At 38.8% G+C, this 18592-nt stretch overlaps 1 protein-coding gene across 6 annotated transcripts in view; it reads right to left on the bottom strand.

Moving 5' to 3' along the window:
* BRAF (B-Raf proto-oncogene, serine/threonine kinase) overlaps positions 1-18592 on the bottom strand; it is a 166358-nt gene that overhangs the window by 75107 nt on the left and 72659 nt on the right. For all 6 annotated transcript variants that reach the window (XR_007132716.1, XM_047763813.1, XM_047763810.1 and 3 more), the window contains exon 3: positions 7212-7475. Coding sequence is in view for 5 of the 6 variants with exons in the window: in XM_047763813.1 (XP_047619769.1) it covers positions 7212-7475 (264 nt within the window). In the remaining variant the exon portion in view is untranslated. The remainder of the gene's footprint in view (positions 1-7211; positions 7476-18592) is intronic.

Here is an 18592-nt window from a genome sequence, read left to right as displayed (position 1 = left end):
CTAGTCAGATTCGTTTCCGCTGCACCACAATGAGAACTTCTATTGTAATTCATGGTATACAGAAGTTTCCAGGCCAGGCACTGAATCTGAGCTGCAGCTGCAACCTACGATGCAGCTGCAACAACATCAGATCTTTTAACCCACTGTGCCAGGCCAGGGATTAAACCTGTGTCTCTGCAGCAATCTGAACCCCTGTAGTCATATTCTTAACCAATGCTCCCCAGAGGGAACTCCTAAATGGCTTTTAAATATATGAAAAGGTGCTCAACCTTGGTGAAAAGAAAACTCAAACTATCCAAAATCTTTTTCATTTATCAGATTGGCAAAAATCCAAAATTTTGACAGCATATTTGGGTGATGAGGCTATGGTAAACAGGTATCTCATGCACTACCGGAGTGATGAAAATGTTCTGAAATTAATTATGGTGACAGTTGCATAACTCTGTGAACAGACTAAAAATCACTGGATGGTATACTTTAAAATGGGTAAATAGTACACGTGTAAACTATATTTCAGTAAATCTGTTTAAAAAAAAAGAAAAAGCAAATTATGTCTTTTAAATTACAAATTCGAGAAGGCCAGATGAAGAAAAGCCACGTTCCAGGGGAATGTAGTGAGGTATTTTTTTGGTTCAAGGTTTTTTTTTTTTTTTTTGGCTTTTTAAGGCCGCCAACAAGCCAACAAGCCAACAAGCACCTGTGGCATAAGAAGGTTCCCAGGCTAGGGGTCAAATAGGAGCTACAGCTGCCAACCTATGCCACAGTCACAGCAACATAGGATCCGAGCCACATCTATGACCTACACCACAGGTCACAGCAACGCTGGATCCTTAACCCACTAAGCAAGGCCAGGGATTGAACCCGCAACCTCACGGTTACTAGTCGGATTCATTTCCGCTGTGCCACAATGAGAACTCCTGGTTAACCATTTTTTGTTGTATAATATACACACTGAAAAGTAAACATGAATGAAGGCATCTCATGCCTGATATACTTTATTATTATTTTCCTTTTTTGGCTTTTTAGGGCCATATCTGCGGCATAAAGAGGTTCCCAGGCTAGGGGTACAATCGGAGTTGAAGCCAGCTGCCTACACCACAGCCACAGCAAGGTGGGATCCAAGCTGCATCTGTGAACTACACCATGGCTCACAGCAATGCTGGATCCTTAACCCACTGAGTGAGGCCAGGGATTGAACCCACAATCTCATGGTTACTAGTTGGATTTGTTTCCATTGCACCACGACAACTCCAGTAAGAATTTTTATACCTTTCTGGTACACTGTTTAAGCATGACCCTCCTCATCCTGAATACCTTTTCACTCCTTTCAGTCTATCTCATATAGACAGCATTACCAATTATCTTTTGGTTACTAAAGGCTCATCATTCCTGTTTAAAAAAGAAAGAAAGATTTACTAAGGCAGAATAAATATATAATAAACTGCAATGATTTGAGTATATAATTTGACACATTTTGATTTTATGTATGTTATCCATGTAACCATCGCATTCAAGATAATGAATACACCCTGTTGCCTTCTGAAAATTTCCTTGTGTTCCTATGTAATGCCCCTTCTGCCCTAGCTCTAACCCTAGTCAAATACTAATCTGCTTTGCATCACTACAGAAGAGTCTGCATTTTCTAAATTTTTATATAAATGCAATTAAAAAATATATATTCATTTCTGTGTGGCTACTTTTACTCACCTATGCTGTTGTGTGTAGTAATACAGCATTCCTTTTTATCTAGCAGTATTTCATTTGGTGGATGTACCAAACTTGTTTAACTATTTGGATAATGTTCAATTTTGTGCAAGCCAGGAAACTACAGAAGCAAATTCCTTCTCCAGAAAAGATATAGAAAAGCCAACAAGCACATGAAAAGATGCTTGATATCATCAGTCAAGAGAGAAATGCATATCAAAATCACAATAAAGTACCACTTCATACTCAATAAGATAGCTATAATTAAAAAGAGAAATAATGACAAAGTGTTCTATTTAGTTCTTTTTTCTTTTTTTCCTGTACTCTATTTAATTGGTCCATGTATCTGTCTATATCAGTATAACAATGATTTAATTACTGTAGTTTTGCAATAAGTTTGTTGTTCCTGCAGCACGTGGAAGTTCCCAGGCCAGGGATTGATCCTGCCCCAAAGGAGCCACCTGAGCTGCCACAGTGACAATGCCAGATCCTTAACTCTGCTATGTGCCAAAAGGGAAACTCCTGTAGTAAATTTTAAAATCAGTAAATGTGAGACCTTCAATTTTGTTCTTTTTCAAAATTATCTGGGTATTCAGGACTCCTTGAGATTCCATAGTGAATAGTAGGATGGATTTCTCTATTTTTGCAAAAAAGCTGTTGGGATTTTAAAAGGGACTACAGCAAATAAAACTGTGAATTTCTTTCAGAAGTGGTTGTGCCATTATACATTCCCACTAGCAGTGTAAGAAAATTCCATTATTCCACATCCTCATCAACAGATGGTATGAAATTTTAGCTGTTCTATTAAGTGTGTAGTGGTATCTTGTGCCTTTTCTTTGCACTTCCCTAATGACCCAGGATCTTCCCATGTGACTATCTGCTACTCACATATCTTCTTTGGCAAATTATCTATTCAAATCTTTTGCCCATTTTTTTGAGTTGTTTTGTTATTATTGAGTTCTAAGAACTCTATATATTCTGTATTTGTGTCCTTGATCAGGTATGTTTTGCAAAGATTATCTATTAGTCTGTGGGTTAGTTTTATTCTCTTAATATTGTCTTTTGAAGAGTATAAATTTTTAATTCTGATAAAGTATAACTTATCAATATGTTCATAGGGATTGTGCTTTTGATGTCATATTTTAGAAACTACTGCCAAATTCCAGGTCACAACTGTTTTCACATACGAATTTTATAGTTTTAGGTTTAATTCTTACTTTTTATTCCTTCTTCTATGTTCAGTTTTCTTCCTAAAGTAATTTTTTGGTAGTTCCCTCATGCAGAGCCTCAGAAAAGTAAACTCATCTAGAAAGGGCTTTGTTGTGCCTCCCAACTCATAGTGTACCTGGTTGGCTAAACTCATACTTTAGCTAAGCAACTTATCAGTACTGCTCAGCATTTTAAGTATATTATTCTATTGTCTTCTGATATCTATAGATGTTATGAGGTAATTTTTTCTATAATTTGATTACTATTCTCTTAAGGTAATTCTTCTTAAGGGTTTTTACTTTATTTTTATTTTGTTTTGAAAGTTCCCTGGCCAGGGATCAAACCTGCGCCTCAGAGACCCAAGCCGCTGCAGCAAACAATGCCGGATCCTTAACCTGCTGTGCCACAAGGAACTTCCCTAAGTGCTTCTGAAACAATATTCTTTCAATTTCCTTTATCTAATAAGTATGGATTCAAATTTATTTAACTTAAAGCTTATTTTTCTCAAATACTTAGATTCAGTCTTTCAAAAAGATAAGCCATCATTTCATTGAATTTTGCTCTTCTCCTTTATTTCTAGTCTCACTTTCTGGAACTGCTTTGAGGCATAAATTAAACTGTTCATTCCGCCCTTCATGTCTCTTAACTTGTCTTTTATATTTTCTGTAACTTTTCCTGCTTCCTAGAGTTCATTAATTCTCCCTCTTCAGCTGAATTCCATCTACTTTTTACCTCATCTGTTGAGTTTTAAATAAATATTTATTTATTTACTTATTTGTCTTTTTAGGGCCACAACTGTGGCAATTTGGAGGTTCCCAGGCTAGGAGTTGAACTGGAGCTGTAGCCACTGGACTATGCCACAGCCACAGCCACGCCAGATCTGAGCCACATGTGTGACCTACACCACAGCCACAGCAATGCCAGATCCTTAACCCACTGAGCGAGGCCAGGGACCAAACCTGCGTCCTCATGGATACTAGTCAAATTCATTTCCGATGAACCTCGATGGGAACTCCTAAATATTTTAATTCTTACACAGCATTTTAATACTTGCTCTGTAATACACCGTAACCAACATGACACACTGATATTTTATTTAAAGTGTTACTCTGCTACTTCCTCAAATCAGCATCAATATGTTCATTAGTTTTCTTCCTTGGTGACAACTATTTCTTTTTAACTTTCTGTTTTAATTTGTTTGATTTTTTCCAACTCTATTACAAAAAATTTCAAACATAAAAAATTAGAAGGAATGGTACAATTAACATCCAAATTCTCTCGGGTTCTAAAATTATATTTTCATATCTGTTTTCTCTCTTTAACATTTTGTTTTCCATCGTACAGTTTGAACGTAAATTCCAAATGGATTGACTGAGATAGAATTCAGAATAGTGGTTATGCTTGAAGGTGGGGACTGAATTGAGGGAGCACAGGAGAACACTCTCAAACATTAGAAATGTTCTGTATCTTGATCTTTATGGCAATTACATGTACAGAAAGTCACCGGGCTGTAAACTTGAGATCTGCACACTTCACCACATGCAGGTTTTATTTCAAAAAAGGAGAGTTCCCGTCTTGGCTCAGCGGAAATGAATCCAACGAGGAACTATGAGGTTGTGGGTTCAATCCCTGGCCTTGCTCAGTGGGTTAAGGATCTGGTGTTGCCGTGAGCTGTGGCGTAGGTTGCAGATGTGGCTCGGATCTGGTATTGCTGTGGCTGTGGTGTAGGCCAGGGCCTACAGCTCTGATTTGACCCCTAGCCTGGGAAGCTCCACATGCCACAGTTGTGGCCCTAAAAAGACTAAATAAATAAATAAATAAATAAATAAATAAAAAACAAAAGGGACAAGGGGATTGTAGGCCTCATGAATATCTACCCCTAAATATTTAAGCATGTATTTGCTAAGAATAAAGATATTCTACATAATAACATTCCTATTATCATACTTAAAACTAATAATTCCATAATAACATGTTCGATCAACAATCAACATTTCCCATCTCAAGGACTTCCATAGCTCTTCTTCACCCTGGTCCCAAACCAGGACCACACACTGCATTTGGCTGTTTTTTTGTTTTTGTTTTTGTTTTTTTTTGTCTTTTTTTGCTATTTCTTGGGCCGCTCCCGTGGCATATGGAGGTTCCCGGGCTAGGGGTGGAATCAGAGCTATAGCCACTGGCCTACACCAGAGCCACAGCAACGCGGGATCCGAGCCGTGTCTGCAACCTACACCACAGCTCACGGCAACGCCGGACCCTTAACCCACTGAGCAAGGGCAGGGACCGAACCCGCAACCTCATGGTTCCTAGTCGGATTCATTAACCACTGCACCACGACGGGAACTCTGCATTTGGCTGTTTTGTCTCTTTAGTCTTATTTAGTGTAGAATAACTTTTTTATCCTCCATGACTTGAGTCCAGGCTGTTTGTTTTATAGAAGGTCTGCCTTCTAAATTTGCCTAATTGCTTCGTCACAGTGCTTAACTTTTTCCTCTAACCACTGTGCTTCTTATAAACTGGAAGGTCCAGAAGTTTTAACATTTAGCACAACCATTTTTAGCAATAATACTTCAGAGATGATAACTGTCATCCACTGAGTATTTTATTTTATCTTGTTTTGTTTTGTCTTTTTAGGGCTGCACCCATGGCATATGGAAGTTCCCAGGCTAGGGGTCGAATTGTAACTGTAGCTACCAGCCTACACCACAGCCACAGCTACACGGGATTCAAGCTGTGTCTGCGACCTATACCACAGCTCATGGCAACTCAGAGCCTTAACCCACTGAGTGAGGCCAGGGATCGAACCCACGACCTCAAGGATCCCAGTGGAGACACAACAGGAATTCCCCATCCAATGAGTCTTAAATTTTAAGGGCACCTAGAAATTCTATTTGCTTCTTTCTTGGGAGTCTAATTCTGCTGTTTTTTAAGTCTTCTAAAACACTGATGGTAGACGATTTCCTTACCTATTATAACTTGATATTTTGACCTTGTCATTGAGGCATTATCCATGTGAATTTCACGAGACTATATGGGCTAAAGGAAGCTTTACATTTGTTTCTGCCCAGTGCCTGAGTGCTATTACTACTCCAGGACCAGTTATGTTAACTTCTTGGATTGAGAATTCCTCAATAATGCAGGTTATATAATCATGACCATCACACTACGATAAGAAGAGGTTTACACTTAAGAATTCATAAGGGAATCTCTACCCTTTATTTGGAGCCCTGGCAAAGTCAGACAAATTTCACTGTAATTTATGTGTACCGGTGAATAGGTTTTCTTCTAATTTGCCATTCTGCTGAAGGTAAAGCTCTTCAGCGACTCAGATTTACATGAGGATCTGAGCTCCGACTCCCTCCGTGATACTGGCTGAGGCCTAGTCTTGTACTTCCACACACTGACATTCACATCCCTTTGTTGCACAGGGTGACAAACCAACCTCACTGAAGGCCACTACAGCACAGGTCGGCAAAGTTTTTCCATGAAGAAGCAGCATTACTACTAATGCTGAGGCCACACATTTAAAAATTACTTTGACTTTGGTCGTATTTGGAAATCAACTGTTTTTTTTTTTGTGGCCGCACCTGCAGCATATGGAAGTTCCCAGGCTGGGGGTCGAGTCACAGCCACTGTAGAAGCAACGCCGAGTAGTTATGTTGTGAGCCGCATGGAAAGTCCTCAACTGTTCTTTTATTAGTATCAAAAGCAACCATATATATTATAAAAAATATTAGTGATTAATTATTCACTTACGTCCACTAGTACTACTTGTTGCACTTGAGGATTATAGACCATCTATAATAATCCTACAGATTTCTCTGCACTAAATGTTACTTACAGAGTACTGTGTTCCAATAACGAGACTAATGACCAAAAATCAAAAGTTACGTAAATAAGAGGAAAAATGTCAAGCACACTAAAAATCCAACATTTGATAATAAATCCCAATAGGGATTTCTCAAGTGCAAAGAATGAATCTTACCTGACATATGTTAGACAACAAACAAGGTGAAGTCTTGAGATTCTGACTGATTCTAAACTAGTACTTAAGACTTGAGTGTGGTTCAAGTCTAGCAGACAGCTTTAAATGTCAAATCTGACACTAATGACAATGCAGTTTGTTCCAGCTAAGGAGCACAGACTTGGGCACCAAATAACTATGCCTTATCCATTGTTGTTTGAAATGGATGTTTCCACTTACATGACCACCGAGTATTACACTACATTTTCAACAAGTCTTTCTGAAAAGGAAAAGTACAAAGAAAAGGCAATGATGTTATTAAAAGTTGACTCACCACTGTCCTCTGTTTATTGGGCAGGAAGACTCTAACAATAGGTTTTTGTGGTGACTTAGGGTTGCTCCGTGATACATCTGTGGGATTTTGAAAAACTGAAAGAGATGAAGGCATCACTGAAAGGCTAGAAGAGGAAGAAGATGTAACGGTGTCCGTTGATGCAGAACTAGAAACAGACAAATCAGTTCCATTCCCCAGGGATTCCAATAACTGCTGTTCTCTTTGTTGGAGGGCATCTAGCTTGCTGGTGTATTCTTCATAGGCCTATAAAATAAAGTAGACGTATATTGAATCTGGACTTTTTCCTGACAGCAACAAAAGGAAATGTGAAATTTAAGTCTTTGATTATTATCTCTCTCTCATCTAGCTAACAGGGATTTGTGTTACAAGTTACCAAAAAATGTGTTAGCAGTATTGTAAATCAGTACTTTTACATTTTTTTGTTGTTTGTTTTTTTGTCTTTTGTCTTTTTAGGGCCACAACTGTGGCATATGGAGGTTCCCAGGCTAGGGGTCAAATTGGAGCTGTTGCTGCAGGCCAACGCCAGAGCCACAGCAACGCCAGATCTGAGTCGTGTCTGCGACCTACACTACAACTCAAAGCAACATCAGATCCTTAACCCACCAAATGAAGCCAGGGATCAAACCAGCAACCTCATGATTCCTAGTCAGATTCATTTCTGCTGAGCCACAAGAGGAACTATTTTTTTTTCTTTGATCTTTTTTTTTAGGGCTGCGCCCACTGCCTATGGAGATTCCCAGGCTAGGGGTTAAACTGGAGCTGTAGCTGCTGGTCTATACCACAGCCACAGCAACGCCAGGTTGGAGCCGCATCTTCAACCTACACCACAACTCAAGGCAACGCCGGATCCTTAACCCAATGATCGAGGCCAGGGATTGAAGCTGCATCCTCATGGATGCTGGTCAGATTCACTTCAGCTGAGCCACAACAGGAACTCCAGAACTTTTACTTTTAAACTGGTAAATCTTTTGTTGTAAGACACTACATCTAGAAACAGACACACACACGTATATGTCAATAGCCATGAATATTAATTTTTAAAAACAAGTATTTGCAATTTTCTGGTCAAGCCACAATTTCTCTTCCAAACTATATATCTAACTTGAGATAAAGTACTGCATCAAAGATAAATACCCCGTCTACTAAAAATTAATTTGTTTCCAGAAAAGTTGTACACATATAAAGTTTCATGCATCTCTTTGTCTTACACCTTTCTTTCCCTAAAGAACAGAGAGAAGTTCCCGTTGTGGTGCAGCTGTTAATGAATTCGACTAGTAGCCACAAGGTTGCGGGCTAGGAAATCCGACTAGGAACCATGAGGTTACGGGTTCGATCCCTGGCCTAGCTCAGTGGGTTAAGGATCTGGCGTTGCCATGAGCTGTGGTACAGGTTGCAGAGGCAGCCTCGATCTAGCATGGCTGTGGCTGTGGCGTAGTAGGGAGAAATGGTGGATTATCATTTCTCCCTACTACCTCAAATAGATGCAATACTACATTTATGAAAGACCATAAAGGAGAAACAAAGATTAAAACAATGGCATTTCCCAGCATCCAAGGAGTTTATTACTAGGATGCAAAGAAGCAAATGGATACATTTTAATTCGCATACGTGTTGTGAACTAAACAAAGAATGTTCCTGATGCAAGGCTGGAGTAAGGAAAGAAGGGGGCTTAAATTAGCATTTCAATAGAGTTAAGTGGGGAGAAGAGAGTACTGTGTAGTACAGGAGAAATTCTGTAACAAAGTAAGGAGGTTAAGAAATTTCAAGACTGAGGAAAACTATGGAGTAGTACAGCTGAGTATCATACAATACCTATCAAGGGATCAACAGATGTTGGTGAAATTTAAGAACAGGAACACAAATAATAAGCCCGGAAAAGTGGGTAAGGGACCAGTTGTAGAGAGTGTATATACTATGCTATGAAGTGTGAACTACATTCTATAAGCAAGGGAGAAGTATCAAAAGCAGAGAATAAAGGGGAAATTTCATTGTGATATCAGCCACCACACCTGATAAGCTTGATCTTACCATAGGATTTCTGGGATGTAGGGGAGGGAAAATACCAAAATAAACTACTAACATAAAGAGCCTAAACTACATCAAAATGCTTTCTCCTTTACAATCTAACAGTTGCCCAATGCAGTAAAACATTTCAGGGCATTGTAACCAAATCAATTCAAAATTTTCTAAGCTGTATTTCAACGTAACTTTCAGCTCCACAGGCTAATTACTTAAGGGCATCTCTTCCAATAAGGTCCCCTCTTATTGAGCCTTAAATCATTGAATAAATACATATTGAGCATACATGTGCCTGGTACTGTTTGGGGCTCAAACTACAGAAAGAAAAAAAAAAAAAGATAGAAAGACCAATACAATCCCTACCCTTTGAAGAGTAATTATTATACATGCAGCCTGGGAGACAAAAATTCCGCTTTGCATATATCAAATATTCCCATTTACTATCATCTGGGCAAGTACATTTAGTACACAAAGTAAGGCTTAGAAGGAGTTCCCGTCATGGCGCAGTGGAAATGAATCTGACTAGGAACCATGAGGTTGCAGGTTCGATCCTTGGCCTTGCTCAGTGGGTTAAGGATCTGGCATTGCCGTGAGCTGTGGTGTAGGTGGCAGATGCAGCTCAGATCTGGCGTTGCTGTGGCAGTGGCGCAGGCCGGTGGCTACAGCTTCAATTAGACCCTAGCCTGGGAACCTCCATATGCCACGGGTGTGGCCCTAAAAAAAAAAAAAAGAAAAAAGACAAAAACAAAAAACAAAGTAAGGCTTACGAAAAGATACATATGTAAACAAATTTTCTGAATGTTATTTTTTTTTATCAAAATGTTAGCCTTAATTTTTGAAAATATACTGTTCCCTCCATTGTGGATTACAAGCTCTTATTTCACAGCATTTACCAATAACTAGTCTTAAAGTACAAAACACTTATTCCACCTCTCTCCATGCTCATAACTGCAATCTATCATGGTACTTGCCTACCTTGTTCTATACCTGACTTGGCTCATTTCACCCCATTATCCTTGCTGCATTCAGTGTGCATGGTGATTACTCTTTCATCATTCCTGTCTTAAAGTTCTCCAAACCTCTTCTCTATAAAGGCACTTATTTCCACTCACCTCCAAGATCCAAAGATACAAACAGTTCTTTACAAAAGATTTCCAAATAATGACAAGACCTCAATTTAGAACCTCCCACACCCCTGTGCACACACACTGATTCCACCTTCTTAAATTTCAACCTCACTACCACACTAATCTGGTCCATGGCCAGTATCAATCCCTTAGAGCTTCTCAGATTTCTTTGCTGTTTTACTTCCTACACTTTCTGGCTCACCTTTTCAACAATGCCAATGGTAACATCTTGGACTGTCTGGTTAATTATTTTACCAACTTGCTTGTCAAATACCAACTTTGGGTAAATCCTATCATTCAATTATTCCATTCTTCTCAGGTTACAAAACACTGCTGAAGAACAATAACTGGGCTAATTAGTTCCATTATCAATTCATGAAAATTAGTCCTTCACACCACTGTCTGAAAATTTTTACTGATTTTTAATTCATATTAACATTCCTCACAACACTTACTCCAACCATTTCTATGCTTTTCTGGCTTCTAACTTCATCCTCAACTCTGATTCACTCAGAAAAAAGCATTAACTTCAAATTTTCTCTGAAGATCCAAGGTATCAAATAAAAGCTTCCTTGTCCAAGCAATTCTCCACCTCTTTCCCCATCCCTTCTTTTGCTCTCAATTTTGCTGGCGTGGTACCTCTTCTAGAGAGGTATTTCTTGGTTCACTGTTATCTGCACTTTCTCTTCTATCTTCCAACCTAGCCCTTTCCTCTGTTTTCTTACCCTGCAACTGTGAGCAAGTCCTTCCACATGAACACACACCTCAAGCACCACGACACCATCAACCAAAATTCCTCTGGTGATTCAACAAGTTACAGAAACCAGATATTCCCTCAGCAGGCAGGTTTTTTATAAAACCTCATTCTTTCTCATCAAAAACCTACCTATTTTTCAAAGCCTAATTCAAAGCTCTGCTTAATAAAATGCAAAATCAGTATTTTCTCTTCACTTCCCTTAGAGTATTACCACACTCTTTTATATGTGGCTTTTCTTTTCTTTTTTCTTTTAAGGCCTGCACCATAGGGCATGTTGAAGTTTCCAGGCTGAGGGCTGAACTGGAGCTACAGCTACCAGCCTACGCCACATCCACAGCAATGTGGGAACTGAGCCTCAATCTGCCACCTATACCACAGCTCACAGCAATGCCAGATCCTTAACCCACTGAACGAGGCCAAGGATTGAATGCGCATCTTCGTGGTTCCTAGTTGGGTTTGTTAACCACTGAGCCATGAAGGGAACTCCTATATGTGGCTTTTCAAAAAAAAAATCATCTGTGAAAAAATTTTGTGAGCATTAAGTGAAATAATACTAGTAAAAGGAGTTATTACAGAAACTACCACACAGCAAAAACCCAACAAATATTTTTATCAGTAGTAATAAGCAGTACTAGTTCTTATTATCATTATTACTGTTACTACATTACTTAGCTGAAATTTTTTTTTTTTTTTTTTGTCTTTTGTCTTTTGAGGGCCATATCCACGGCATACGGAGGTTCCCAGGCTAGGGGTCCAATGGGAGCTGAAGCCAGTGGCCTGTCACAGCCACAACAACTTGGGATCCGAGCCGAGTCTGCAACCTACACTATGACTCATGGCAATGCCAGATCCTTAACCCACTGAGCAAGGCCAGGGATCGAACCCAAGTCCTCATGGATGCTAATCAGGTTCACTAACAGCTGAGCCATGACGGGAACTCCAGCTGAGTTTTTGACATGACTCTGAAGTAGTAAAGTAGTTAACGGGACAGCTCATGTTATTTACTTATTTTCAATGGATCTTTTTTATTTTTTAATTTTTTTGGATTCTTTTTTTTAATTGAAGTATAGTTTGTTTATTTTTAAACTTAAAAAAAGATTTTAAGAACATTTAATATTATTAAGATGAAAATACTCCTCAAATTCATCTTCAGATTCAACAAATCCTTATCAAATTCCCAGTGTTTCTGCAGAAATGGACAAGTTAATCTTAAAATTCAAAGAGAAGTACAAAGTACCTGGAATAACCAAAATAATCTTGGGAAAAGAATAGAGTTGGAGGATCCACATTTCCTGATTTCAAAAGTTACTATAAAGCTACAGTAATCAATACATGTGATACTGGAATAAGGATACACATATAAAACAATACAATACCAAAAGAACTGAAAACATGTATCTACCACAAAAACTTAAACATGAATGTTCACAGTAGCTTTATTCACTGTAGCTAAAAAGTGGAAACAAACTAAATGTCCATTAATTGATAAATGCGTAAACAAAATGTAATATATCCAGGATAGAATATTAGCCAGAAAAAGGAATGAATGCTACAATGAATACTACATGCTACAACATAAATTTTAAAAACATTATGTAAAGTGAAAGGAGCCTGTCACACAAGGCCATACTGTGTATGATTCTATTTACACAAAATGTCCAAACAGGCAAATCCACAGATTTAGAAAGCAGGAAGTTCCCTAGCGGCACAGCACGTTAAGGATCTGGTAATGTCACTGCTATGGCTTGGGCTTCAACTATGGTGTGGCTTCCATCCCTGGCCTAGGATTTTCCACATGCTGTGATGCACTCAAAAAAACAAAACAAAAAGTAGAAAGCAGACCAGTAGTTGTTAGGGGCTGGAGAAAATGACTGCTAACGGGTAAAGGGTTTTGAAATTACAGAGTGGTAAAGATTGTACAGTTTTGTTTATATACTATAAACCACTTTAAAAAGTGAATCTCAGAGTATACGAATTACTTCTAAACTTATTTATTTATTTTTTGTCATTTTAGGGCCACAACCCATGGCATATGGAAGTTCCCAGGCTAGGGGTCGAATCAGAGCTGTAGCCTCTGGCCTACACCACAGCCACGGAAACACCAGATCTGAGCCGTGTCTGCAACCTACACCACAGCTCATGGCAACACCCGATCTTTTAACCCACTGAGCAAGGCCAGGGATTGAACCAGTGTCCTCATGGATACTAGTTGGCTTTGCTACTGCTGAGCCACAACAGGAACTCCTACTTCTCAATTCAGTGAGAAGAAAATTAAGGACCTACTTAATTAAACTGTAATGAGAAAAAGCAGTGAAATAAAAAAAATTTTATCATTAGAATATTCATTATATTTATTTTTATGGAACTTAACTCACAAGATTCAATGAAATCTTTCAAATTGCCCTCAACTGGTATTTAATGAACTGTTCTGCATTCCATAAGAAGCATCTAAGGAGTTCTCATTGTAGCTCAGTGGGGTGCAAACCTGACTAGTACCCATGAGGATGCATGTGTGATCCCTGGATTCACTCAGTTGGTTGGGAACCTGGCGTTGCCATGAGCCATGGTGTAGGTTGCAGATGCAGCTCGGGTCCTGTGTGGCTGTGGCTGTGGTGTAGGCCGAGAGCTACAGCTCTGATTGGACCCTTAGCCTGGGAACTTCCATATGCTGTGGGTGCAGCCCTAAAAAGAAAGAAAGAAAGAAAAAGGAGGAAGCATTTAGCTTCCAGTATTTTCATTGCAGTATTTCTTTTGGTAAATGTCTCTGCATTATCCTGGGTTCTACACAGACTGAAGATCAGAAAGGCTGTCAGCATCATAATAATGATATAGCAATTAAGAGCACAGGCTTTGATAAAAAAAAAAGACCTACATGTGGGGAAAAGGTAAGCAGTCATAGAAGACTCATTAAAAAAAAAAAAAAGCACCGCCTCTGAGTTCAGAATGCCTGGCTTCAAACTTACTACTGGCTACTCCATTTACTAGCTGTTTGACTCTGATCATGTTATTATCAAACTCCTCTGTATCTGAGTTTCTTCATCTATCAAATGGAAATGAGATGATAAATCATAGGGAGGGTAGAGGATTAAATTATTTATGATAGGCTTGGAACACTGCCTGGTACATAGCAAGCACTCAATAAATGTTAGGTGCTTTAATGCCATTATCTGTCTGCGGGGGGACCCTAGCATACATATAAATTCTCTGGTAGCGGGAGGAGTCAGTATCTTAACACTAGATATGTAAAGTGATTCCAGAAACTTTATCCTTTCATCTCTAGAATCCAATACATCAGGTCCAGAAAGAAGAATCTACTACTAGAAAAGCACCTAGCATTATATCTTACCCACATTCTTTCTCATCAAAAACCTACTTATTTGTTGGATGAGTAAATCAGAAGAACTGGGAGAAAAAAGAAATTATGGGACATGACTTTTAGGGGAAGCTCATCTTTCCTTCTTTTGTATGATTGTTAAAAAAAAAAAAAGATTGGAATTGGAAGTTGAAAAAACAAATCTGAAATTCTTTAGAGTATGATAGCTCATTTCACTGTCGTTATCATCAAGGGAATCAAGAGAATGTTAATGATTATTCATACACCAGCAAGGGAACATACAGAACAACTTAAAAGCTAGTTTTTTAAGCAAATGAGTACATAGAAAAAAGAAAATCATGAGGATTTCTGATGGTGATACAACTGATTTCACTGATTGCTATAAGAAAAAAATGGAGGTTTAGGTAAAGACTTATGTTCCTATGAAAACATCAAATGGGTTTTTTGAAATGCTATGAAATGAAATAACTATGGCTCAAATTCTATCTGCCAGTGTACAAAGTAATCTGAAGTCAAACTATGATCACTGGAAAAATTTTACTTCTTAGCCTCCTGTTGCAGGAACTGTGAGCAAAGTCAAAAGTCTAGGGGTGTATGTAACCCCATTCTGCCTGGTGAGATGTAAAGACTTTCAGGGCACTTCGAAAGATCTTCCTCCTCAAAGAACTCAGTACACAAGACAGCATCTGTGATCTCTGCTTCCTGATTTGAGGTGTTGTATTAGAATAAGATTCTCAGATCTACAGCAGTCATGACAAAAAAACCAAAAAGGACTACAGCAGTCCACCCCGGCATCTGACAACTTTGAACTCCTGAACTATAGAACTAATCTTGGAATAGTTTACCCCCATTTCTTGTTATGGGAGGAAAAATAAAACCCTGTTTGGACAACTTGTTATTTGGTTTTTGCAAATAAAAAATTTATAATTTTTATAGATCTCCTAGATTTATTCTGTAATTTTCCTCATCTTTCTTCTAATATTTTCCATCTTTGTTTTGTTCTACTTTCTGGAAGATTTCCTTAACTTTCTTTATCATTTGTTTTTTGTTTTGTTTTGTTTTGTTTTTATTTTTAGGGCCATACTTGCGGCATATGGAGGTTCCTAGGCTAGGGGTCAAAATGGAGCTACAGCTGCCAGCCTACACCACAGCCACAGCAATGCCAGACCCAAGTCATATCTGCAACCTACACCACAGCTCACGGCAACGCTGGATCCTTAACCCACTGAGCGATGCCAGGGATCAAACCCAAAACCTCATGATTCCTAGTTGGATTTGTTTCCGCTGTGCCATGACGGGAACTCCTCATTTGTTTATTTACATGCACACACAGATATACACACACATATTTAAATTGTCTGCTACACTATTTTAAATTACTATTTTAATTTCAAGAGCTTTTTCTTATTCTCTACTTTTGCTCTTTAGTACAATCATGAAACAAGAACAGATTACTACATCTTATCTCTGATGTTAATTATAGTTATTTTCAAGTTTTCTTCTGTTCTATGGACTGAGTTCCTTTTGACCATTTCTACCTTTATTTCTCCTGTTAAAATCTTTCTTCAAATATCTGGATATTCTTAACTGTCCATTTGTATTTAAGAGTTAAGGACTCTTAAGATGTCAATACTACCCAAAGCCATCTACAGATTCAATATAACCCTACCAAAATCCCAATGTGTTTGCAGAAATAAAAAAAAAAAAAATCCCACCCTGAAATTCATGAGGAAATTCAAGGGATCCCAAAGAGCCAAAACAATCTTGAAAAAGAAGAATAAAGTTGGAAATTTGCATTTCCACAATGAGGCACCACTTTACACTCATTAGAATGGTTATTATTAAACACACATACACACATGCACGTACAAACACATACCCATACACAGAAATTAAGTGTTGGTAAGGATATAAAGTGTTCTTAGTGAGAATGCAAAAGGAAGCTACTTACAACAAAGAGTATGGCAAGTCTTCGAAAAATTAAAATCAGAACTACCATGATTCATTAATTCACTTCTGGTTATATATCCCAAAGAAGTAAAATCAGCATTACTTACAATAACCACAAGGTGGAAACAACCAACCACTGATGGTAGCCATCAATAGATAAATGGATAAATAAAATGGGATATATACAGATACAATGGAATACTATTCAGCCTTAAATAGGAAAGAAATTTTGGCCCATGCCTACATATGGATGAACATTGAAGACATCATGCTAAGTGAAATAAGCCAGTCACAGAAGCATAAATACTGTATAATTCCACTTATATGAGGTTCCTAGAATAGTAAAATTCACAGAGCTACAAAGGAGAATGGTGGGTCTCAGTGGGTCATCAGTGGACCCGCCATATCTACAGCTTAGGGAAGTTCACAGGCTAGGGATCAAATTGGAGCTGCAGCTGCTAGCCTACATCACAGCCATGGCAAAACCAGATCGGAACTGCATCTGCAACCTACACCACAGCTTGTGGCAACACCTGTTCCTTAACCCACTGAGTAAAACCAGGGATCGAAACTGCATCCTCACAGACGCTATGTTGGGTTCTTAACCTGCTGAGCCACGATGGGAACTCCAAGGCTCCTTTTCATAGTATAACAAATGGTAGTAAATTCAATGTTTTAACTCATTTATATATTTATTTTCTGCAACTACCCTGATCAAAATATAAGCTATTTGAATGCAGAGATGTGTGTGTGTGTGTGTGTGTGTGTGTGTGTGTGTGTGTGTGTGTGGAGAAGGGGAGGTTGTTTTGTTTTTTGATATATGCTGAGAGTCTAGAAAAGTACAAATGTTTAGCAGGCACTCTTCCCACCTGTGATATTATTTCCATTTTAACAATGAAGTAAGATATAGGAAGTTTAGGTAACCTATCTGCAGAAATTAAGGCATAGCTAGAATTCAAACACAGGGTCTGTGTGCCTCCATGGCTCATCTTAACCACAGTATCATACTGCCTTCTACAGAGAAACTGTGTAATGTCAGTCCCTGAGAGTAAGAACCTACACGCTAATGATATAGCTGTGAGTTATAGTTTGCTATGTACTGTCCTGGTTTGATGTAATTCAAATAGTAAAAAGCCTGAAGAATACGTATATGGAGGGGGCAGTGCATCCCTGCTATATATATATATATAAAACATGGTTATTGCTGCAAACACATTACATCTCATGATGGGGAAAGTTTCCTGACACAAAAATGGTTGGCAGAAGAACTGCTGGTTAAGTTGTCTCATTATCATAAACAAAAAATTACTCTTTTCAACAAGACTATTTGCCTCCTATGACCCCTCTGCTCATCCTCCTCACAAATATAAATAAAAAAGACAGTATGGGATGTCAGCAAGTATACTATCTAGCATTCAGAGGTATGATTTCTACTTAGCACTGACATTAACTGGCAGTGTGCTCTGGGATATGCCAGAAGTAGAAGAAAACAGTTTATCAGTGGTTATTTCCAAACTTCCAAGTTTTTATTTTTATTTTATTTTATTTTATTTTTGTCTTTTGTCTTTTTTGTTGTTGTTGTTGCTATTTCTTGGGCCGCTCCCGCGCGGCATATGGAGGTTCCCAGGCTAGGGGTCCAATCGGAGCTGTAGCCACCGGCCTACGCCAGAGCCACAGCAACGCGGGATCCGAGCCGCGTCTGCAAGCTACACCACAGCTCATGGCAACGCCGGATCGTTAACCCACTGAGCAAGGGCAGGGATCGAACCCGCAACCTCATGGTTCCTAGTCAGATTCGTTAACCACTGCGCCACGACGGGAACTCCCAAGTTTTTATTTTTTATTTTTGTCTCTTTAGGGCCACACACCCATGGCATATGTAAGTTCCCAGGCCAGGGGATTGAATCAGAGCTGCAGCTGTGGGCCTACACCACAGCCACAGCAACACAGGATCCAAGCCACATCTGCGACCTACACCACAGCTCATGGCAATGCTGGATCCTTAAACCACTGAATGAAGTCAAGGATCAAATCCAAGTCCTCATGGATACTAGTCGGATTCATTACCGCTGAGCCATGATGGGAACTCCCAAACTTCCAAGTTTATTTTAGAAATGCAAACTTACTTCCTGTTGAAATACTGAAGATTTAACTTGCCCTTTAATAATAATTA

Source organism: Phacochoerus africanus, chromosome 16 (genome assembly GCF_016906955.1).
Source record: "Phacochoerus africanus isolate WHEZ1 chromosome 16, ROS_Pafr_v1, whole genome shotgun sequence".
NCBI classification, from domain to species: Eukaryota; Metazoa; Chordata; class Mammalia; order Artiodactyla; family Suidae; genus Phacochoerus; species Phacochoerus africanus.
Note: the sequence above shows the minus strand (reverse complement) of the source record. Positions and strands in the feature narration are given on the sequence as shown.